The sequence below is a fragment of the Pteropus medius genome, unplaced genomic scaffold (genome assembly GCF_902729225.1).
Source record: "Pteropus medius unplaced genomic scaffold, Ma_sr-lr_union100, whole genome shotgun sequence".
NCBI lineage: Eukaryota > Metazoa > Chordata > Mammalia > Chiroptera > Pteropodidae > Pteropus > Pteropus medius.
Genome location: NW_024356249.1, coordinates 9,962,206 through 9,986,423, shown reverse-complemented (window position 1 = coordinate 9,986,423; position 24,218 = coordinate 9,962,206). Strand labels below are relative to the sequence as shown.

Sequence of the window (24,218 nt, the reverse complement as noted above, 5' to 3'; positions counted from 1 at the left end):
CCGCACCCACCATTCCGCTTTTCTCTTCCAGCTCCAACTACACCAGAGCTTCTGCTCTAAGTGCCCATTATGCTTGCCCAACTCTGCCTGAGACCTAAAGTTCAGTCTTGCAGGAGGGAAGAATTGTGAGTCGAAAGTATGTTTCTGAGGAGAGGGAGCAGACCAGGCATCTAAGCCAGTCTCTGGAAAGGTTTCACAGAGGCCATGGTGTGAAGAACAGACACAGAGTACATAAGTGCTAGCCTGTTGGAACAAATGAGAGCAATCCCGGAGGGTGGTGATGACAGCTCACTCTCAACCATTGTGCTGGGAAAAAATGAAGTTTGAGCTCCTAACAGAGTCTCAGATTTAGAACTGGGAAAAAAAATTAGAAGACAGCTTGTCCAGTACCTGCACAGAGATGTTCATTGTTTTATCCAGGGTCCCACAGCTGGTTAGTAGGCTTGATCTGGTGGTTTTTCTGCTGAACCACAGTGCCTCTAGGGGAAGTCCTTGGCCCAAATGGCTGCTACTGTAGCTGAGGTATTATTAGTGTTAGTAGTTAACCAGTCAACTCAAGTTCCCGTGGTCTAGGTTCTGCTTTAGCTGGAGGTTAGGGAAGAACAGAAGAAAATCTCACCACTCTGCCAGGGATGGGGGATGTCCTAAGGGGAACTCTCCACCTAAAGGCAAGTCCCGGTGAATCCTCCCACATGCTCACTGAGTGTGCTGGGCTGATGACATGCCATCCTCAGAGCTAGCACTAGCCTCTCAGAAACCTTAGATCCTCAGGCTGACTTCCTCTATCAGCCAGGACTGAATCTCCTTTGGAGCCTTTGGCATGGCACCCTTATCTGCACTCCTTAGCGACAAACAGCTGTGCGCATCTGTTGCACTTGTATTCATGGTCATTTTCTTGGACTTCCCACTTCACCTCACCTCCCCTTTTACCAGACAAATGACTTTGGGAGTCTGCAGCCAGAGAGAGGATTTGGCTGCATAAATCCATTTACCTTGGTAAAAATGCTACATTCGCGGTCAGAGGACCTGCCTAACCAAGCTGGCACTGCCCGAAATTAGAGAAGAGCCCCTTCTTGGCCCTACTTTAGACTCATAAAAAGCCAGAGGCCCTAGAAATAGCACACTGAAGGACAAGAGGCCCAGTTTCTTTCTGGCACCAACTTACTGTGTGACCCAAAGCCAATATATCTGTCTCTCTGTCCTTAATCTTTCTCCTCTAAAGAACATTTTTCTGACTCTGTGAACTATTTAAAGATGAATGCATCATTTTAGGGACTATTTTCTTTCTTCAAGACCTGGAGTTGGATCTAAGGATGCATCTCTCTGTGTCCTGGTATCCTGGGACATTGACCTTCCCAGGGGACTTTTCAGGTGTTCCTGAGTATCACTTCTCCCCCAGGCCCAGAGCTGCAGAGTTACAGTCCACACAAGTGCAGCTGGGGATGAAGGGCTGCTTCTCCAAATCAAGGTCATCTTCCTTTCCATCTCCCCTTCAGGGACTGGATGCTGGGTTTTCTTTGTTGCAGGCTTTCTTCATCCTAATCAAATTCTCTTCTTCTGCCCAGGAGGCACCCATGGTCGGGACTGTCGGCTCGCTCTTCTTCTAGGCAGCATGCATGTTTTGGCCAGCTGCTGGGAGAGCTGTGTATAGGTGATGTTTTGTCTGTGCCTGGAACACATCGGGAAGGTAGCCAGCATCATCTGGGCTCATAGTCATTGGTGGTGGTGGCTACCTCTCCTGCTGCTCTAGGAGCTCTGACCCTTGGGGCATTTGGAGCCTGACTCAGAAAGCTCATTTGGGACCATAACCAATTACTCCTCTTTTATGTTTTAAATCTCACTTTCCTTTTTACCTGGGACTTCTGATATTCTCCCTAGAATCATGCTGCCGAGTTACTGATCCTTAGGATCCCATCCATGGCTTGGAGTAGTTGCCCCAAGATCCCAAAATTTGTATTTCAATCTTTCAGTTAAGGAATAGCTGGCTTTCCTCACCTCTCTGTATTGGACAGCTCTGTTCAGAGGGAAAATACATCCTTTATCAGCCTTGGGCATGTGTTGGCAGGAACATTATCAGTGCTGCTCACAGCAGCCACTTCCTCCCTTGCTGGTCCTTTTCCCACTCAAGGCAGCAGTTAGGGTGACTTTTGAGTCAGGCAGAGCCCAGAAGTTGGCCCTCCAGCTGTGTCTCAGCCTAGGCTTCCTTGGTGGCAAAGCTTTAGGGATCCCATGGCACCTTGTACATACTTTAATTGTCATACCTCTTACCCGTGCCTCAATTTTGTGTTTATTTATATCTCCCCCCACCCCAGACTTCAGGCTTCTGAGGGTAGAGACTGCCTTATTTTGGATTCTCACTGCCCAGGTATGTTTGGCAAAGAGTGGGTACTTATTGAATGTTTACTGGATGATGAATGAGAGAGCAGACTCTACAGGGTGGAGGCACAATGTTCTTCCTCCATCTCTCGTGTACACTAGTCCGTCAACATGCAGCATAACCTTAAGTCCTCGAGCATTCCTGGTGGTGAGTATCCAACTGTGTTCTCCACTAAAGTGGGTACTGTGGTCCTCTCAAGCCAAGTCAGAAAAAATGGCAGCCATCCTCTCCAGAATCTCCCTCAGAGCCAAGCATTATTACTATCTACAGCACCCAGATTTTTTCACTTTTACTCCAGCACACGTGGACCCCCATTCAGGTCTTCCCTAGGCTGATTCAGTCCTCTGGTGAGGTATCTTCCTCAAGAAATTTGCTCTCCCATCCAGGGCCAGTGTGTTGGAGTCCCCAGGGCACTCAGAATGCCCCACGCCACCTGCAGCACCATCTGTTGTAAGCTGGCTTAGAAGCCGTGAGGAAATGAACAGGTATCAAGCCTGGCAAAAACCCCTTCTGAGTGGCAGGGGCCCTTCCCACCATCTAACAACCCCCACCACACACACACACACACACACACACACACACACACACACCACATCCCTAAATACACTAGGAGGCAGAACCATCTCCATTTTCACTCCTTCCCGCAGGCTAGGCAGGCTGCAATAAGTGAAATAGTCACATTCATTTAAAAAAAAAAAAAAACCACCAGAAATGAAGACAAGGACCACACCCTTTGCTATCAGGTCACATACATGCCTTCTTAACTCGCCTAATAGCTCTGTTTACCTTGTACCAAGGACACCATCAAAAACTTCAAGCAGCCTTTGAAAAGAATAAAAGAAACCATGTGGTACTTCTCAGGGTTTTGGTAGCAGGTGATGCATCAAGCTGGTCACTCTAGGACCGTGGGTTTGAGTATTTAGACTCCTGTGACCCTTGTGGACTTCCCTTGCTCATTTGTAACCTTGGAAAACCAAAACCAGCCATGGGCTAAGAAAGAAGCTAATGGCCTGGCCCCAGACGCCAGAAAGGAAAGCTTCCTGTGCACTCCTCCACTCCAGCAGGACAATTCCATCCATCCAGTCCAGAGGGAGAAAGCCAAGTGCCAGTTTTACATGGAGAGTTGCCACCTCAGATCAGAAACACAGGAACGACAGTGCCAGGATGACCACAGAAGGACCAGTGTGCAGATCCTGGGCGGGAGAGGAGGCCCAGCTGTAGGTCGAGCAGGCTTTGATTTCCTTGACTTTATCCAGAAATGAGGACAGATGGCACTGAGAAACCCAAGGTGCAGACTCCTCCCTCTTCATCATCCCTCTGGGTAGGGACAGTGTTTTGATTACCACACAGGGAATCAATCACTCTGATCTCAGCTGTCCTGTACCACCACCTTCAAAAGAAGAGGGAAAGACATTCCAAAGTGGAGGTGGGGACTCCGAGACAGCTCTACCCACTTCGCCCCGATGAGACTTCAGAATGCTGAAGACAGTCAAGGCCAGGGCTCTCTCTCGGGGGCTGGTAAGCCCTGTGTGGTGATGCCCTGTCTTATCCTTTCCGGGCACTGTTCCAGGGACTTCCCTGCTGGCACCATCACCTCCTGGTGCTATCTTACTAACCCCTGCCTGAACCCCACCCAGTTCGGAGATTGCCAACTGCTTCCCCCAAAGAACCGTAGACAGTTTCTTCCCATCTCATATGTCCTGAGGTAAATGCACGAGTCTTGGGGTTGCTGTGAGGCAGAGAGAGGAAGGCAGCCATGTGATTGAGGTCGTAGGCTCTGGAGACACGTGGGCCTAGTTCCAGTCCCACTTCAGCCGCTCACTAACTGAATGAACCAGGGAAAGTTACTTGAATTCTCCCAGCATCAGTTCTGTAAAATGGAGATACTAAAACCCACTTGGAGTTGTGGTCAGAATTCAATGAAATAGTGTATATAAAGTGTTTAGGCTAGCACCTGGCCCTTAGCGCTCAACAAAAGGTAGCTGTTACTATTGTTAGATTCTAGAGAGGATGGCTGCCTCCTAGAGGTCACCTGTTGGGGATAGACTTGGAGAGCTAGGGTGAGTGCTTCTTCTGACAAGTGGCAAGTGGACGGGGATTGAGTTTAGATAAGAGCTAACCTTGAGCCTGACTTTCTTCAGCCTTGAACCCCCTTTGCTCACATTCCTACTGTTAGCCAGAGGGAGATGATAATTGATATCTTTCTGTTTTACAGTTTACAGAGAAGTTTCATATATAGCATAGGATCAGAGACCCCACTGTTATCTCCTAGGGCTTCCCCTAGGTCCACTCCTCAGGGCTTGACACACCACCTTGGTCTTAAGGTACAATCCAGTGGAAATAACCTCAAGAGCTAATCTGCTGTAATTATTGGCATTTGGGCATTAGAGCCAGGAGAAGAACTCTTGTTCAGGGTCTCGACTTGGGGCGCTATTACCTTTCTCTCCTAGCACCGATGGCTCTGAAGTAGTGCCCTGGGAGCTAGAATGAGGTTGGTTCTCACAAACATCAAATCATGGCTATCTTTTCCCAATTTGCAAGAAAAAGAAAGTCAAGATAATGGAGAAAATTGTCTTCATTTTCATTTTTCTCCCATGAACATTAATACCTGTGGCTGCTTATCTGCCAGCAAGTACTAGCTGAAAGCAAAGGGAAGAGGACAAACAGCAACCAAATATTATGGAAAACTAAGGAACTATTTAGAGTAGGGCTTGTATTATTATTTTATGAGATGCAGAGACATATGTGTAACAGCCATATCACCTGTTCGTAAATTGTTCCTTATTTCTATGATAGTTATTAACATGTTGTGCTTCCTCACATGACACACTGAGGACGACACAATATCTGTGTAATATTTCTGTCAAAAATGTGTCATATGAATCTGATCGTGAAGAAACAATCAGATAAATCCAAATTGAGGAATATTTTGCAAAAGAACTGGCCTAGACTTAGCAAAAATATCAGTGTCAAAAAAAAAATGTCAGAACAAGTGTTGGCAAGAATGTGGAGAAATTGGAACCCTTATACATTGCTGGTGGGAATGAGAAATGGTACAGCGACTGTGGAAAACAGTTTGGCAGCTCCTCAAAAAATTAAACATAGAATTACTCAGATGACCTGGCAATTCTACGCCTTGGTGTATACCTAAAATAATTGAAAACAGGTATTTAAACAAAAACTTGTACACGGCCACAGCCATGTCCAATTCTGTACCTGCCCACCCACGGCTGGCACTGGCCCAAAAGGCTACCATACAAACACCCTGACTCATGGGCTTGGCCTCAGGAATAAATTTGGTTACAGATACCAAGCTCCTAGACCTGGAGGCAGGGTGGGGTGGTGCGGTGGGCTACCAGGTAAACCCCAGGAAAAAAAAAGAAAAAAATCTCATACAGGGATATCTATGACAACACTATTCACAATAGCCAAAAGGTGGAAATGACCCAAATGTCAATCAGTGGATGAATGGATAAGCAAATTGTGTTATATCCATACAATGGAATATTATTAGGACATAGAAAGTAGTGAAGTACTGATACATGCTGCAACATGGAAGAATTTTGAAAACATTATGCTAAGTGAAAGAAACCAGACCCAAGAGCCACATATTGTATGATTCCATTTGTAGGAAATGTGCAGAATAGGCAAAACCATAGAGACAGAAAGCCTATTTGTGGTTGCTAGGGTTAGAAGAGTGGAGGGAATGGGTACAGGGTTTCGATTTCGGATGAAAAATCTTGGAACCTGATAGTGGTGATGGTTGCACAGAAATGTGAATGCACTTAAGGCCACTAAATTGTACAGTTTAAAATGGTTAATTGTGCGCTATATGTATTTTACCACAATTTTGAAAAAATCAGTGTCTTAAAAGACCAAAAAGAAAGAAAATGCAAAACTCTTCCAGGCTAAAGGAGACTTGATCACTAAATGCATAATCCTTGACTGGCTCCTGGACCCAAAAAAAGAAATCGGTTATAAAATACATTATCGGGATAAATGGGAAAAAGCTAAATATGGACTGTAAATTAGATAGCAGTAATAGCATATTAAAGTTTAAAAAATAATTTAACACTTCACAACTGTATAGGGTATACCAACAGAGCACTGCTGCTTGCCCGTGCTGTCACCCGAACAATATTAAGACCCTCTGCCTTAGGCTTTGGTGTAAGGAGATATCACCCTGATTAAAGTTTGTAAAATTGCATGCAAGAGATCCCAATTTAAGAAAATCTGATATAGGATTTAGGGGGAAGTAGATGGGGTAAAGGGGGTCAATATGTGGTGACAGAAAGAAATCTAACTATGGGAAGTGAACACTGTAAATATCTATATACTTTACTATTAAAGTGTACAGCTGAAACTTATTGGATTCCATTAACCAATGTCACCATAAAAAAATAAAATTAAAAAAATAAATAAATAAATGAGAGGATTTACTAACTAACGAGTTGGGGTGGCTGGGTTTTTTTTGTTTTTTTTTTTTTAATAGCTTTCATTTCTTGGAACATTTTTAGTTCAGAAAAATTGAGAAGGTAGTGCAGACAGTTCTCAATATCTCCCATATCCAGTTTCTCTTATTTTTAACATCTTGCATGGGGTATATATTTGCTAAAATTAATGGCATTATCATTATCGTTAAGGTCCATACTTTATTCAGATTTCCTTAGTTTTTACTTAATGCCCTTTTTGTGTTCCAGGATCCCATCCAAGTTAGCAATTTCATTTAGTTGTCATGTCTCCTTAGGTTTTTGTTGGCTGTGACAGTTTTTTAGAATTTCCTTGGTTTTGAGGACTTTGACAGTTTTGAGTAGTACTGGTCAGATATTTTGTAGAATGTCCCTCTGCTGGAACTCTCCTGATGTTTTTCTCACAGTTGTACTGTGGTTATGGGGTTTGCGGAGAAAGACCACAGAGGGAAAAGTGCCATTTTCATCACATCATATCATATACCAATGGTTTCTTTCTGTTGATAATGACCTTGATTACCTGGCTGAGGTAATATTTGTTAGGTTTCTCCATTGTAAAGCTAGTCCCCCTACCCTTTTCCATACTGTACCCTTTAGAAGGAAGTTACTATGTGCAGCCCACATAGTAAGTGAGGAGTGGGGAGTTATGCTCCACTTCAAGAGTGCAATATCTACATAAATTATTTGGAATTCTTCTGCATGGGAGATTTGTCTTTTATCCTCCATTTATTTACTTATTAAGTCACTTATATCAGTAGGGACTCATGGATATTTATTTTATATTTGGGGTAATAATTGCATACTTTATTTTGATGTCCTTTTGGCATGCCCACATCAATATGAGGTTTTATTATTTTTGCCTGTTTTTGAGCATTTCCTTACTTTCTGGTACTACCAGATGCTCTAGGCTTATCTTGTATATTTCCTACGCCAGTCTTGGAATCAGCCATTTTTCCATGGAGCCCAGGGGATAGCTATTTTAATTTTTAGGTGATTATTCACCTTACATATGGATAAAGGCACTGGCATTTACAAATTATTTTATATAATTTGATCAACAGCTCTTCAGAAACATGCCTTTTGCTGGACTCAGCTATTTTAAAAACTGTGTCTAGCTTTTAAATGTTTCCAGCAAGACTTCATTCTAGCCAGAATATGAAAAGTCATTCTAAAAAGAAAAATGTCTTTATCTCCATCTTTATCATGAAAAGAGGTCCATTGGTGATATTGTGGGGTATTATAAGGATTTCGTGGCAAAGACTTATATAGCAGACTGAGGTTGGAAATTGGGTTAGTCCAGATGTTACCACTGCACCCATATGCACTTGGTCAAGTTTCTCTTCACTCTTTCCACCTCATCTATAGAGAGGAGAGTGGCCAAGCTCATTGCTAAGGTTCTATTCAGCTCTAAAATGCTCTGCTAGTAACAGGAGCAGCACTACTTTGGAATTCAGGGTGGGAGATGTAGAAGTGGGAGGGCAACCTGTGACTCCAGGAGAAAGAGGCAGATCAAGGACTGAAATGCAGAATTTCAGAGTTAGTGAGCTCCAGGTAAGTGGTATCATTAATGATTATATCAAATGTTAATGATAATATTAAAGTCTTAATCTTGATTGTGGCGTAGCCTGTACCTGCTGCTCTAGATCCCTGGCTGAGTGTGCTTTAGGCTGCAGTTCTCAAACTTGGCTGCACATTGGAATCACCTGGAACACAATCAGAACTACTGTTGCCTAAGTTCCAATGCCAGAGGTTCGGATATACTTGTTTGGGGTCCAGCCTAGACAGCAGGAGTTTTAAGATCTCCTCCTCCTCGCACACCATTCTAATGGCAGCCAAGGCTGAGAAGCACCTTAGTCTGTAGATGCCCTTGCCCTTCTCCCACACAATGCATACATCTCCATAAGGGCAGAGACCACATCTTATTCATCTTTGTGGTCCTTGTACATGTAGCTGATGAATTGGATTTGGATAGTGTATTGGTTTCCTATTGCTGCTGTAACAAATTACCACAAACTTAATGGCTTAATACAACAAATGAATTTTCTTGACAGTTCTGGAGCTCAGAAGTCCAAAAAAGTTCTCAGTGGCCTAAAATCAAGGTGTTGGCTGGGATGCTTCCTTCCAGAGTCTCTAGGGGAGAATCCATTTCCTTGCCTTCTCCAGCTTTTAGAGGCTGCCGGCTCATGGTACCACATCTCCAACTTCTGCTTCCATTGTCATACATATCTCCCCTGACTCTGACCCTCCTGCCTTCCTCTTATAGGGTTTGTTATGATTATATTGGCCCCACCTGGATAATTTCCCCATCTCAAGATCCTCAACTGAATCACATTTGCAAAGCCCCTCTAGCCACATAAGGTAAAATTCTCACAGGTTCTGGGAATTAGGACGGGACATCTCTGGGGTGACACTGTTCTATCTACAGCAGAGACAGAGCAACTGCTCTAGTAGCAGGCCCACGTACGAAATTAAGTTACCTTGTGATACATGGCACCTGTTTGCTTTCCCTTTCTTGTTTTAGCCATATTAGGATTTAATCTGAGACCATCTTTGTGGAAAGTTATACACACTAGTGAAAATTTAACATGTGAAAAACCAGTGAGGCTCCTGAACAACACAAAAAGCAGATACGTATTTTTAAACGATTCAGTAAAGTGATATTCAGAACCGTAATTGACTGTGTTGTTTTAAAAGGTGGGCAGAGATGCTCACTCTGGCAAAGGGCTGTGTCTCTGGGCCTGGAAGATGACTGGACCTGTGTTGTGTGGTTTCTTTGCCTCCCACCCTCCCCCTTGCTCCCCGAGCCTGGTTGTGCTGTGGGACAAGAAGCCAGTTGGCACCTCCAGCCCCACCCTCAGCTCTGCAAGCATCTCCTTTTCTCCTGGATAAAGTGTGAGGGCCAGCAGATAACAATTCTGGCCCTGGGTCAGAAACGGTGTCAAATTATTAGGGGACAAGGAGAGAGGGCTATGTATACAGGCAGAAAGTGTTCTGAAAGACATGGTTTTAGATAAGGATTTCCCATTTACTGCTGAATGCACCAGATGGCAGAGGCCCCGAGGAAAAATGTCTTTCTACAGAGAGACTAGTCTGACCTTATTAGCTGCTATAGAGGCCCAATTCTCTTCTTCCATCAAAGCTCCAAGATGAGTCTTTCCAGCTGGTCTCTGTCTTGCCGGATAGTGGAGTCTAGCCAGCCACCTTCTTCCCCACTGAGTTGGTCAAGTCCCTGCTGCTGAGAACTCCCTCCAGCTAGAGCGTGGCCCCAGCTATTGCCATGGTGACAGCCAGCTGCTGCTTAGCACGAGCCTGGGGACTTGGCACAAAGAAAGAAAGGGTGGCCCAAGGATGTGCACAGTGGGCTGCTCTTCACTCCTGGAGGCCTTGAGGGTTGGCAGAAAGGCCCCTGGTGGTCTCGGATGGGTTTGTTTTCTTAGGGTAAAGCTGGAAGATTGAAAGGTCTACACTCTAGTCCTCCACACTGGAATTGGGGTTTATAAAGACAAAAGTTCCTTTGCCAAGGCAATTCTGTTTTACTCACACTCATTCATGCATTCTTTCACTGATATGCATTTTCATTCTTGCATTTGGCGCCATACTGATCTTCACGAGAGTTAGAGACCTGGGAGTGTGCCTCTATCCCAGGCCTGCTTTAGCTTTAAGACCCACCCTTTGATGTAGCTAGTTTAGAATTCAGAACTTCGCAGAGTTTCTATGTGATCCAGAGCAAGTTAACTATTAGTAATGATAGATAATATTTATTGTCAGACATTGTGGAGTGCTTTCTATTTTATTTAATTTTCATCTAATTTTGTTAGATGTAGTTGTTTTTAATTCCCATCTTCAGAAACTGAGGCTCAATGATTTATTCATCTAGCATGGACCCAGGTCTGACTCGCTCCAAAGCCCATGTTCTTAACCACTGTTCTTAACCTCATATTGTCTCAATTTCCTCATCTGTAAAATGGGGATAATAGCTGCCTTACAAGATAACTGTGTTGTGAGGCTCGAATGAGATAATCTCAGTGAATGCTTTTCGTGGAGGTAAAGCACTGATAGACACTATAACAGTATCACTAGGGAGGAGAAAAGTGCTTATCTCTGGGTCCTGGGAAAGTCCACCTGCCCTTCTTTAAGGTTACTCACCGAGATCAGGCCTCTGGTTTCCAAAATCTCAGGGTCTGGCTGGTTCCCTGTCTTCGCAGGTGATTTCCATGGTGATGGTGTCCATAGGAGTCTATGCTCGGCTGATGAAGCACGCAGGTGAGCTACAGGTCCCCTTCTGTCTCCCCACGACTCTTGCCAGGCCCCTTCCTCCTCTGCTTCCTTCAGCCCTGTAGCATTCTTTCCCACATTGGTTATGGGGGGCGACAGAGGACAACCACTTTCTAGTCAAATCTTGGCAGCTTGTTCCCATGCCAATTCACCTGGATTTTTCTGAGCTCCCACAAATCTTCCAAATATGCCAGCCTTTTAGGCTTAGGAAATGTCTAGGAAAGACTCTCTGGGAGCAGAGAGTAATCAGAGGCTTCGGCCCCTCCCTCGCTCTGTCCTGGAGTAACTCAACCTTCATTCCTCCTCTACTGCACAAAGTCTCCAGGAAACGGATCAGCAAAGCTGGCGAGCCTAATGCCATTCTAATTCTTTTCTGGAGCGAAAGTGGTCCCTCCTCTCTTAAGCCCGGGAATAAAGGCTCTTACTCTGTTAGTTCCTCAAATTAAACGCCACCAACCCTGCTGGGCCCTTTTTGTTCTCCCCACGGGCTGGCAGTACTGCCTCTCTGTAACCTTCACCCGACCACACTAGAGATCCCCCTATGAGGGGAGAAAACATTTAGGGGGCTTCCTCCTACCCCATCCCTGGGTACCATCCCGAGTTGGCGGCAGTCTCAGACTGAGAGACACCCCTTCCTCCAGAAGCAGCCTTGGCCTGCCTGGCAGTGGACCCGGCCATCCTTCTGATCGTGGTGGGCGTCCTCATGTTTCTGCTCACCTTCTGTGGCTGTATTGGATCCCTCCGTGAGAACATCTGCCTCCTGCAGACAGTGAGTGGTCAGGGGCCCCACCAGGAGACTCTGGCCCCCTCCTCCCTGTGCCTCTCAGTCTCCTGATGCCATTCCTACAATAACCTTTTGGTTTCCTCTGTCCCACCCTACCCCGAAGGCCTGTGCTGTCCACTCCTCACTGTAGAGTTCAGCCCAGGTGACCCAGCACAGGGTGGCCATCCCCAAGATGGCATCCGAGAGGCAGCAGCCTTTACAGTATGGGGGACATCTGACAGAAGTACCCTGTGGCCCCCTAGTAATTCCCATAGCCCTGGAAGAGTCCACAACATGGTAACAGACTGTCTCCTTCTCCTGACTGCTCCCTACAGTTCTCGCTCTGTCTCACCATCGTGTTCCTGCTACAGCTGGCTGCTGGGGTCCTGGGCTTCATCTTCTCAGACAAGGTAGCACTGGGAGCCAAGGGGCCTCCTCGGGTGTGAACCAGAGGGAGGAAGGGAAAGTTCCTGCCTGTGCATAGCCTGATTAATTAAGCACAGCACTCCTTCCCCTGAGATGTGTCAGCCTTTGAAAGGTTCTCCTTAGGGATGAATGAATGGCCTTTAAAGACACCATATTTAAAGAGGATTTCAAGATTGTAAGATGTTTTCCTCTGACAGTCTGAGAGTTCAACAAGAAAGTAAATTCTGTGAACACAAAGTCAAAATAATCTGCAAACTTTAATGGCAAATGATTGGATAAAACTCAGTTGTCAAGTGGACCACAGACAACATGAAGAACCTTTTATTTTTTTGAAAAAACTATTTCTTTGGATAAACAGAAGGAAGGAAGGGGGAAAGTAGACAACATTTTGTATAGCGTTTATCATATCTGGAAGTTGTCTGCCATTTAGTGATAGTCCTTTTAATTAAGGATCAGAATTCCTTTCCCAGAGAGCAAATGATTGCTAGGGCAGAGTAGAGGACTATGGTTAGGAAACTTTGAGAACAGCAGCAGAGCAAGAAGGAAGAGAGCATGATAGAAACTGTGAAATGGAGAGCCACTGTGTTCATGCAGAATATCCTAATTCTGCTGGTTTAGTAAAATCCTAAAATGATGTAAATCTAAGTCTAAAGAGATGCAACTTTCTTATGTCCACTAGGGGTCAGTGCCACAGTTCAGTAAGCCTTTACTAAAGAAAATAGTTTCTCTGCTTTGCATTAATCAGCAAGTATTTTGTGGTAGTAGTACTCAGAATTAGATAAATATTGGATTATCATGAAATGTGGGTCTGAGAAGTAGCAAAAACAAGTCCACTGGTACCTGAGGGCCCAGAAATCAATCGGGCCATCAGAACTGGCCATCTTCCATCACTAGGACTTGGTTCTGATTTCAAAGCCGACTTAAATAAAGAAGGATGACCATGGTTTACTCTTATTTCTGCAGAGAGGAGTAGGTTTGGGGTTAGTCCTATGTTCTGATTCCCTATTCATGTCTCTGGCAGGCACGAGGGAAAGTGAGTGAGTTCATCAATAATGCTATTGTACACTACCGAGATGACTTGGACCTACAGAACCTCATTGATTTTGGTCAGAAGGAGGTATGGACTAAGGGGGCTGGGGCAGTAAGTGAGTGGACCTATGATCAAAAGTCAGTGTCATCCCAAGAGAGACGTCACCCTCCAGGCCCGTGGGCATTTTTATTACCTGCCAGTGTGATGGATTCTGGAAAGGAGTTTGGCAAAAAAACCATACATGCAGAGTGCTTTAAAAGTACTTTTAAGGGTACAGAACTGTATACATAGTAATCTACCATTTGTGTAAAAAAAAAAAAAAGGAGGAAGAAAGAACATGTACTCGTTATTTGCAAAAGGAATCTGAAAAGATATGTGAGAAACCATTACAAGTGGTTGGTAATCGGGGGATGAGGAACTGGGAAGATTTTTTAATATTAACTTCTATTCAGAAGTAAAAATTTTTAAATTATGGTAAAATATACATAAGACTTACCATTTTAACCATTTTTAAGTGTTCAGATCTGTGGCACTAAGTACATTCACATTATTGTATAACCATCACCACCATCCATCTCAGAACTTTTTCATCTTCCCCAAGTGAAACTCTGTACCCATTAAGTACTAATTTCCCATTTCCCTCTTCCCCAGCTCCTGGCAATTCACTATTCTACTTTCTGTCTCTATGAATTGGACTACACTAGGACCTTTTATAAGTGGAATCATACAGTATTTGTTCTTTTGTGACTGGCTTATTTCACTTAGCATGTCTTCAAGATTCATCCATATTGAAGGATGTGTCAAAATTTCCTTCCTTTTTAAGGCTGAATAATATTCCATTGTATGTATATACCACACTTTAACTCATTCATCTTTTAATGCACACTTGGATCACTTTCAACTTTTGGCTATTGCGAATAATGCTGCTATAAATCAAAAGGTAAATTTTAAGTGAAAGTATTTTTGTAACTAGTGCTGAGCTCCCCTTTCCTTGGTGCAACAGACACTTGACTTGGATCCTACTTGTTTTCATGCAGTAATTATGGGCCCACAATATCGAAGATTCTTCTCCTGTGTTTTCTCTACATTAACATAAATGTTTGCAACACTGAGCCTTTAATTATTTCCACCAGTATTTTTGAACAGCTCCTTTTGCCATGCTCTATGCTGCGTAGGCCTGCCAAACCAGAAACTGCCCTCGAGGAGCTCATAGTTTAATGTGTAAAACAAAATATATATACAGCTATGGTAAGTTATAACAAGATGTGTAAAGTAATAGAAATTAAGAAAACTACTTCACATGAAGGCCACTGAGAAACATGAGCTCAAGTTTCAAGGTTGTGTTTAAACACAACCTAAGCTTACAAGTGGAAGCTTGCCATAGACTTTTGTCTGCTCTGAGAATTCTCCCTGAGGGGTGGGTGATTCTTAACCTTAGTGGTGGGCTTTGTTGCAGTTCAGCTGCTGTGGAGGGATTTCCTACAAGGACTGGTCTCTGAACATGTACTTCAACTGTTCAGACGACAACCCCAGCCGTGAGCGCTGCTCTGTGCCTTATTCCTGTTGTTTGCCTACCCCCAGCCAGGTGAGTACCTGTTCCACCTCATTTCCTCCTGGGCAGTGATCTGAGTTAGTTTCTGATTAGGGCAGCAGCTATTGGGAATCCCCATTCCCTACCTTAACCAATCAATTTTGTTGGACAGCTGTCAGATGTTTTTCTTCACCCTAATCTGATGGCTCTGTTAACCTTTCACTCCTGTAGCCCACATGGGGGTTCAGAAGGGGCAGGTTTCTAAAGAAAGGAGAACTGGACTCAGATCTCTCAGAGGAGAGAAGGCGGTATTTAGCAACTTCCAACCTAGCAGCTTCCAAATATATTCTCTGACAATCTAGAAGTTTGGGAAGGGTGGGAAGCCCATCAGCTAGGGCCTGAAAGAAAAGGTTATTGGAACGGAGTACCATTTAGCTTTTCAACTCTCTCCTTAGGCAGTGATCAACACCATGTGTGGCCAAGGTATGCAGGCCGTCGACTACTTGGAAGCTAGTAAAGTCATCTACACCAATGGTTGTATTGACAAATTGGTCAACTGGATACACAGCAACCTCTTCTTACTCGGTGGTGTGGCACTGGGCCTGGCCATACCCCAGGTAACTTACTCTATAAGATTTGTGGGTCCCACAATTCTTCAAAGACTCCTTTGTTTTGGGGAGGGCACCTGGGGATCAGCAAAGGTGTCAGGCGCTGACATTGTCGAGGAGCAAGGGATAAGATGGTGCTGACCGCACTGGGAAGACTGAGTCAGGGAAAACAAGAGCATTGCTCATTGCTGAGGGCCCAATCCTTCTCACTCCTCCCAGCTGGCGGGAATCCTGCTGTCCCAGATCCTCGTGAATCGGATCAAAGATCAGATCAAGCTACAGCTCTACAACCAGCAGCATCGGGCTGACCCATGGTACTGAGAATCCATCTTGCACCTCCACACCGTGGCGACAGGCGAGCCTCATTGACCAACAGCAGTGGGAACAGCTATCAGTGCCAAATGGAGGTTTGGATTCCAGCCCCCCAGTGGCATCCCAGTGGGAAGAAGCAAACTCCAGACAGGCAGAAGGCAGGTGCACAGGTGCCTCAAGTCTCGGGAGAATGTACCTCCTCTCCCCTTCCTAGCCCTCGGCATCGTTAGAGAGTTATTTTGTATTGTTTCTAACCTTATCCATTTGGATTTATGTTTTTTTAAGTTTTGTCTGGGCAGAGATGTTCGGGAACAGCAGTTGCACAGAGTTGTGGGGGTACAGCCTCTGCTTTTCACTGAGGCACTACAACCAGCTGCTATACTAGGGCTGCTACTGGGCTTGACCGATACACTCAGATTCTGGCTGTTGCCAGCGAGACTTAGCTGGAGAGTGGACACCAGCAGCCCTGCTTCGAGTCCAGATGGCATGATACCAGCTCCAGAAGGGAAGGGAGTGGAGCAGGCAGTGAGCTGGGGGGTCGGCTGGGGACAGTTGTATGTGCTGGGTAGGAATGGAAGGCGATATGTTTACTAATGCCTGCCCTGCCATCCTCCCAGGTAGTCAGAGTGAGCTACATCCTGCCCCTCCCTCATTTCCATGGAAACATGGCAGCAAGGGCAAGGGGTACAACAGCAGCCAAATTCATCCCTCTCTCCCCCCAACCCCCTTTGAAAAATGTTTGGGACCATGGTCTCTATATTCTGCAGCCAGCAGAGATGGAACTGAGCCATACCTGCGCTTGCATTCCTCTTGTCTGGCCCTCCCTCTCCGGCAAGTGGGGTTTCTTTACCCTTGGCAATGTGCAGAGGAGGCGAGGTAACACCCCCACCCCCCACCCCCGCCCCATTCTCCTGCACCAGAACTCATTATTTCTACAGTGTAAGAAGCAGGGATCTTGCTCGGGCAGGGGGAGCCAGAAATGGCAATAAAAGTTTGTTGACCTGGACTAAGCTAGTCTCCATGAATTTTCCATTCTGGCAACTAGAAACGGAGGGTTAGAGAGCCCAGCCGGTGGGCCGTCCCTTCAGAAGGGGACTGGAGACTCCCCTAAATGCCACAATACCTCCCTGGCCCCGTCTCCCTCAACCAGATGCCCTACCCTCCTCCCACAAGCCACCCTCTCCGTTTAAATTAGGTCGAAAGATCCCAATTCTGATGGAAAAGGCGTAAGTTATCCCAAAACCTGATGTTAATTTTTTTTCCAAACTAAAGCGAAGTAAAATTAATTTGCCACCCAAAACTTTTAAGACGGGGGTAAGCAAGGATACGTCTGGAAATCAGTGTCTAGCACTCTGCTAGGGGGAGACGGGAACGGGGAGGGAAAAGAGCCATCTCTTCAAGCCAGTCTGGGCCCTTTAGCCGTCCCGCTTCCGTCTTTATCTGAGGAGCTAGGTACCACGGCCTATCCTGCTTTACGCAGGACTTACAAACACTCGAGCTAGGCGCGGGGCTTTCTCGCACGCAGAAGAGCGTGCGAGGGCGGCGAGCTGGGAGGCCCCGCGGGCGCGTCGGGGGGCGGGGCCGGGGAGGGGCTGTCGGGCGCTGTGGGTGGTCCCCGCCCCCGCGGCGGTCCGAGCTGAGGGCTGGGCTGTGTGACCTCACCACCGGGTGAGTGTCCCCCGAAGTCTTCTCGCCTCCCTTTGCTGCCGGGGGCTAAGACTAGAGGCTACAGAGTTGCAAGTCCCCCTGACCCCACCCACCACCCACCCCGTCCGTTTCTCCTAAGCGCGCCTTCTGCTCCTGGGAGGGCGCCGTTCCAGCAGCCGCCCGGGGCCCCAGCCAATGTTTAGTTCCAGCTAGTAACAGAACGGAAAGAAAAAATAAAATCATCGTAAATAAAAAATTAAAAGTAAGGGCCTTTTATTTTGAGACAGAACCATAAAATGCGCTTTCTTAGTGCCAGAGTCGTGCATTTTATACTTTTTCTTCTTTTGGCGATGCGGACCTAGAAGTCCGAGTTTGAGTTAGGAGTTGGGATGATGAATCTTCCCGGTTCGCCAGAGGCTTTTGAAGTGCATACCTGGCAGGGGGCTTTTAGGGCCTCTTGGAGGAAGAGACCAGAAATGGTGATTCACCGATCCAAGATTCAAATCTGTATTTCTTGAACTCCAAGCTACACTTTTACTTAAATCTCTTTCTCCTATCTAGCCTTCTCGGCTTGGACAAAAGGGTCGGGAATTTCTGCCCAAGCCCCGGGTATTGAAACGCCCTGAGCAAATGTTCAGAAGTTTATAGTGTGGTTCAGTGTTTCTAGCTAGGTTGTTTCTCAGTGTCTCCAGTTCTCAGTATCTTTCTTGCTTTCTTTCTCTTCGGCTTGATACAGGGAGAAAAATATGCCCCAATTTTTAAAAGTTTTTTTTTTTTTTTCATTATTTCATGTTTCTATTTGATTTGTTACTTGAATTCCCATGTTTCTAATAACCTTAGTTTCAAGCATGTGGGGTTAACACCAGTATTTTAGAAGAGCTATCAGATCTAGGCCTTAAATATGGATGAATGGAGGAAGATTCTTGGGGCAGGCTGGATGGGCAGAAATGGAGAGAAAAGACCTGAAAGATGGTGAAAATCTAGCTGGGGCAACATGGCAAGAAGGATACCATGATTCCCACTAGGGCCTCAAACCCTACAATTTCAACAAGGGTGGGAGTCCAGGAGTGCCAGTTTTGCAGAATGTTCAGTTGGCTGCAGGGCCGATCAGCATATTCCAGTCTCTGAATATAACTTAAGGTTTTAGTTCTCTAGCCTCCTCCCTACATTAATACCTTCTGTATTTGTTTTCTATTTCTGCTGTAACGAATTACCACAAATTTAGTGGCTGAATGTTGTTTTAAGCCTTCCAGTTTAATGTTATTTTAAGCCACCCAGTTAAACAACACAAATTTGTTATCTTACAATTCTGAAAGTCAGAAGTTCAAAATAGGCCAAAACAAGGTATAAGCAGAGCTGAGCGTCTTCTGAGGGCTCTAGAGGATCCCTTTTCCAACTTCTGGAGGTCGCTTGCATTCCTTGGTGCCTGGCCCCTTATTCTGTCTTCAGAGCACATCACTCCAACCTCTGCTTCTGTAGTCACATCCCTTTTTCCCTCCAACTCTTCCCATGTCCCTCCATAGGACCCTTGTGATTATATTGGGCCCACCGAGATTATCCGGAATAATCTTCCCATTTTTAAGATTCTTATTTTAACCATATCTATAAAGTCACTTTTACTACACAAGATAATATAGGCACAGATTCCGGGATTAGAACATGGACATGGTGGGGTGGCCGGTATTTAGCCTACCACATCCCTTTTCCACTCTTATGCATGATTTAAGGTGGAGGAGATGTAGAAATGAAGTATTGTTGGAGATTGGCAAGAGTTTGAGGTAGGTGTTGTCTGGTCTTCATTCTAATAATTACTTAACATTTATTGCATGCTCACTGTGTGCCAGGCATATATCTTATTACAAAGTTTAATAGGCGGGTCTTTGGTTTTTCTGACTTGTCCCCATCCTAAAGACTGATTATGTTAACAGGATCTAAGACTCGTTTCAAAAAGGGGGTATAGAAAGGGCATAGCTTCTTTTACTGTACTAGTTCCCCTGGTCCATTACTCTAGGAAGGTCAGTAACATTTTGTAAACCACCCCCCAAAAATATGTTAAGAGTAATTCGATATTATTAATTGCCATAGAAGAGAAGAGAGAACACTTAGAGGAGAGAATAAAGCTCTAGAACTCAGGTTGGAAATTAAACCCCAAGAGTCTTCTCTTTACTATGCTAGGAACCTGGTAAATCAATTAGATGAATAGAATAGCATAGAGATTTCAGAAATATTTTCAATTATCAGTACACATTGACTAATAAACAAGAAGCAACACAGTGATGAGAGGAAAGGGTTATCACTAGTAAAAGGTGTTAGGACAAGTAGATTACAATATGGAAAAGAAGTAGTTTAGATTTATATCTCTCACCATATATACTGCAATGCATGCCAGAGAGTAAAAGAATTAAATATTTGAAAGCAGAACAACAAAAAAAAAGACAGAATATCATATTTGTCCTAGGTGTAGGGAGCTAGAGTGGACCGTTTTCAGTGCATCTGCCCAGCTCACAATGATTCTTTTTTTTTGGAAACTGACCCTATACTCTTCAAGTCATAGGGGTGAGTCTTGAGGAGCCATATTTGTACTATGAGACGTGGTCTCCCAGGCATAGCAGACTGGACTCAGTCTTGGCTGCTGTAGCAAAGTACCATAAACTAGGTGGCTCAAAACAACAGAAACTTATTGTCTCACAGTTCTGGAGCCCAGAAGTCCAAAATCAAGGTATTGGAAGGGCCATGGTTCTTTAGGCGCCTCTAGGGGAGGATTCTTTCCTGCCTCTCCAGCTTCTGGTAGCTCCAGGCATTCCTTGGTTTATAGCAGCTTAACTGCAATCTCTTAACTGCAATCTCCCTCTCCATCTTCACAGGGCATATCATGTCTGTGTCTGTGTCTGTGTCTGTGTCCCAATTTCCTCTTATAAGACAAGAGTCATATTGGAATAAGGGCCCTCGCAACTCCAGTATGTACTCATCTTAACTCATTACATCTGTAAGCACCCTATTTCCAAATAAGGTCACATTCTGTGGTAGTGGGGGGAGGGTAGAGATTTAACATGTTTTTTTGGAGGGGGTGAGGGGGGACACAATTCAACCCATAACAGCCTTGGCTGCTGTAACAAAGTGTGCCAAAAAGTTCCTTCCCTGGAATTTTGAAATTGAGAATGAGATTCCTAGTCACAGCCCGGGCTAACTGGTCTGGTGAAGAAAAGGCAAAGGGAAGCTGAGTCAACTTACACATCTTATGTACTAAGTAGCAGAGAAAGTCTGTTTACAGAAAAAGAATAGAATAGATTGGGGGTGAGGATGGGGAGGCAGAGACAAAAGGAGCAGAGGAAGGTTACTTCTGGTGGCAGCTTTCATTGTGGTCCTGCAACCTTTCTGCAGCTCCACGGTTTGTCCTGCCTTGGGTTCCCTGAGACACTCTGCTTACAGAAAAGCTTGCTTTGTTTGCTTAAGAAAGCCCAACTTGGTTTCTGTGGCTTACAAGCAAAGCTAATAGGAAGGTTAGAATAAGATGCTATATTAGTTTTCTATTGCTGCTGTAACAACTTAGCACAAACTTAATGCTTAAAACAACACAAATTTATTATCCTAGAATTCTGTAAGTCAGAAGTCTGCTATGAGTGTCACTGGGCTAAAGGTATTGGCAGGGCTGCATTCCTTCTGTAGGTTGCCTTGCTTTTTCTGGCTTCTTGAAGCCCTCTCCTTGCATCTTCACAGCCAGCAACAGAAGCTCAAGTCCTTCTCACGACACCATCATCTCTCTGGTTTTCCGCAACCAGGAATGCTTTGTTGCTTTTAAGGACTCAGGTGATTAGATCAGGCCACCTGCACAATCCAGGCTAATCTCCCCATCTCAATGTCTTTAACTTTAATCATATTCATCTGCGAAGTCCCTTTTTGACATATGAGGGCTCATATTCACAGGTTCTGGAGATTAGGATATGGACATCTTTAGAACATATTTTGCCTCCCACAGATGTGCGATAAAACATATCATGACCATTTGTAATAAGATAGATGTCTGAGACTTTAGTGATTTTTCTTTGTACTGTTTCTTTTTCATATAAAATTGCTTCATTCTCTTTGAACAACTCGATCTGAAGCCTTGACCTCCTGAAGGTCTTTATGAGGAACACAGGGTCAACTCTGTCAGATTCAAGGAACTTTATTTAGCTGCCTTCTCATAGCTGAAGGTTTAACTACCCCAGAAACACACTAAATTCCCAAAAGCCCTGATTGGAGCTGGGAAGGAATGAACAGAATGGGATCAAATGGCTACTCCCTACTAAGGAATTGCATGTATTAAAATGTTACCACTGAAAGGAGGCAGTTGAAATTCCTTTGAACAGATTGGGGTGGATACCTTGATAAAGGTATTGCTCCTGGCAGGAGGCTGTAAAGGCCAATTTATGTATGGACATAATAAATGAAATATACACCTACAGGAAGGCAGGTGAACTCGTGCATTCACTCAACAAAGACAATGTGCCAGGTGCCATTCTAGCACTGGGCACACAGTGAACAACACAACAGCTTCCTGCCTTCCTAAGTCTACTGGAGGAGACAGATTTATACAAAATTTATTATATCTTATAATGTCAGAGATATAGGCTATGAAGAAAAATAAAGCAGGTATGAGGGTAGAGAGTGATGGAAGAGGTGCTATTTTGGATAAGGCAGTTTAAGAAATGCCTTAAATTAAAAAAAAATTATTTAGAAATAATCATAAACTCACAGGAGGCTGCAAAGAAATATACAGGGAAGCCCCATGCCTTTTTCTTAATCTCCCCCAATGTTAACATTTTATGCAATTACAGTAAAATATTAAAACCAAGGAATTGGCACTAGTCCAATTCACGGAGCTTTTTCAGATTTCACCAGTTATGCATGCACCCATCTGAGTTATGTGTGCATAGTTCTATGTAATTTTATCATACGCGTAGCCTTGTGTAACCATCACTACAATCAAGGTACCAAACTACATATATGAATTATACCCAATAAAGCTATAACAAAACAAATATTCAACTGGGCCATCAACCCAAGAGATGTCCCTGTTACCTCTTTATAGCCACACCCATCCCTCCCCACCATGACTAACCCCTGGCAACCACTAATCTGTTCTCCATCTCTATAATTGTGTTATTTCATGAATGTTACATAAATGGCATCATGTAGTAGGTATCTTTTTGAGATTGGCTTTTTTCACTTAGCATAGTTCCCTTAAGATCCGTATAAGTTGTTATGTAAATCAATAGTTCGTTCCTTTTAATTTCTGAGTAATATTCCATGGTATGGATGTACCACAGTTTGCCTAACCATTTATCCATTAAAAGACATTTGGTTAGTTTCCAGTTTTGAGCTATGACAAATAAAACTGCTATGAACATTTGTGTACAAGTTCCTGCGTGAAAATAAGTCTTTATTTCTCTTGGCTAAATGCCCAGGAGTGTGATTGCTGGGTTGTATGGTAAGTGTATGCGTGGTTTTTTCAGAAACTGACAAACTGTTTTCCAAAGTAGCTGTGTCATTTTACATTCCCCAGTAATGTGTGAGTGATTCACTTTCTCCACAGCCTTGCCAACATTTGGTGTTAATGGCTGTTTTTCATTTTAGCCATTTTGATAAATGTGTTGGGATATCTTATTGCGGTTTAATTTGCATTTCTCTAGTGACTAATGATGTTGAATATCTTTTCATGTATTTGGCACCTGTATATTCTCTTTGGTGTAGTGTCTGTGCATGTCTTTTGCCCATTTTCTAATTGTGTTGTTTGTTTTTTAATGCTGAGCTTTGAGAGTTCTTTGTATAGTCCAGATACTAGACCTTTGTCAGATACGTGATTTAGAGATATTTTCTCACTGTCTGTAATTTGTCTTTTCATTCTCTTAAAGGTGTCTTTTGCAGAACAGAAGTTTTTAAAAATCTGATGAGGTCCAATTTATCAATTTTTCCTCTTACTGGTCATTCATTTGGTGTCAAGTCTAAGAACTCTTTGCCTAGTCATATAGGTTCTAAAAATTCTCTCTTATGTTCTTTTCTAGAAGTGTTATAGTTTTTTGTTTACATTTACGTCTGATTCATTTTGAGTTAAATTTTGTATAAGTTGTGTAGTTTAGGTAGAATTTCATATTTTTGCTTATGGATATCTAATTCTCTAGCACTGTTCATTGAAAAGGTTATCCCTCTATTGAATTTCTTTTGCTAGTTTGTCAAAAATTACTTAGGCATATTTGAGGTCATATTTCTAGGTTCTCTATTCTGTTCCACTGGTCAATGTGTCTTTCTTTTTGTCAGTACCACACTGTCCTGATTGCTGTAACTATATGGTAAGTCTGAATATCGAGAAGTGATTCCTCCCATTTTATTCTTCTTTTTCCAAAAATCATTTTCGCTATTCTAGTGCCTTTCACTTTCCATGTAAATTTGAGAATCAGCTTGTCTATTCCTTGTCTACAATGAAACTTGCTGAGATTTTGATAGGACTTGTGTTAAACTGAGAGGTGTAGGGAATTAATTTATGGGAAATTGACATCTTTACTACATTGAATCTTCCAATCCATGAACACAGTGTGTTTCTCTAAGGACTTAGGTTGTCTTTTATTGCTTCATCAGCATTTTATAATATTCTTAATACAGATTCTGTATAAACTGTTCTTAGATTTATACCTCAGTTTTTCTTTTTTTCTGGAGCAATTTGTAAGGAATGCCTTCTTGAGGAGGGACATTTGAACAGAGACCTGAGTGAACATCAGAACATGATAGTGAACATGAGTGCAA

The 24,218-nt window shown here is 43.9% G+C and overlaps 1 protein-coding gene and 1 non-coding gene across 8 annotated transcripts in view; both read left to right on the top strand.

The window, feature by feature from the left end:
* TSPAN33 (tetraspanin 33) overlaps positions 1 to 16,801 on the top strand; it is an 18,163-nt gene extending 1,362 nt beyond the window's left edge. The window contains exons 1-9 of one of the 7 annotated variants that reach the window (XM_039860633.1): positions 3,621 to 3,665; positions 8,898 to 9,032; positions 11,052 to 11,109; positions 11,766 to 11,890; positions 12,220 to 12,294; positions 13,332 to 13,427; positions 14,797 to 14,925; positions 15,327 to 15,488; positions 15,699 to 16,801. In XM_039860633.1, the coding sequence (XP_039716567.1) occupies positions 3,636 to 3,665; positions 8,898 to 9,032; positions 11,052 to 11,109; positions 11,766 to 11,890; positions 12,220 to 12,294; positions 13,332 to 13,427; positions 14,797 to 14,925; positions 15,327 to 15,488; positions 15,699 to 15,800 (912 nt within the window). In that variant the 5' untranslated portion in view covers positions 3,621 to 3,635 and the 3' untranslated portion in view covers positions 15,801 to 16,801. Of the gene's footprint in view, positions 1 to 2,312; positions 2,366 to 3,620; positions 3,666 to 8,897; positions 9,033 to 11,051; positions 11,110 to 11,762; positions 11,891 to 12,219; positions 12,295 to 13,331; positions 13,428 to 14,796; positions 14,926 to 15,326; positions 15,489 to 15,698 lie in introns of those variants that run through there. The other 6 variants (XM_039860632.1, XM_039860639.1, XM_039860638.1 and 3 more) reach the window with 6 other exon arrangements.
* Positions 5,571 to 5,689, top strand: LOC120601408 (small nucleolar RNA SNORA5). The gene has a single exon (XR_005652436.1). It is a non-coding gene; the product is annotated as a small nucleolar RNA SNORA5 (small nucleolar RNA).
* Positions 16,802 to 24,218: the final 7,417 nt, after the last annotated feature.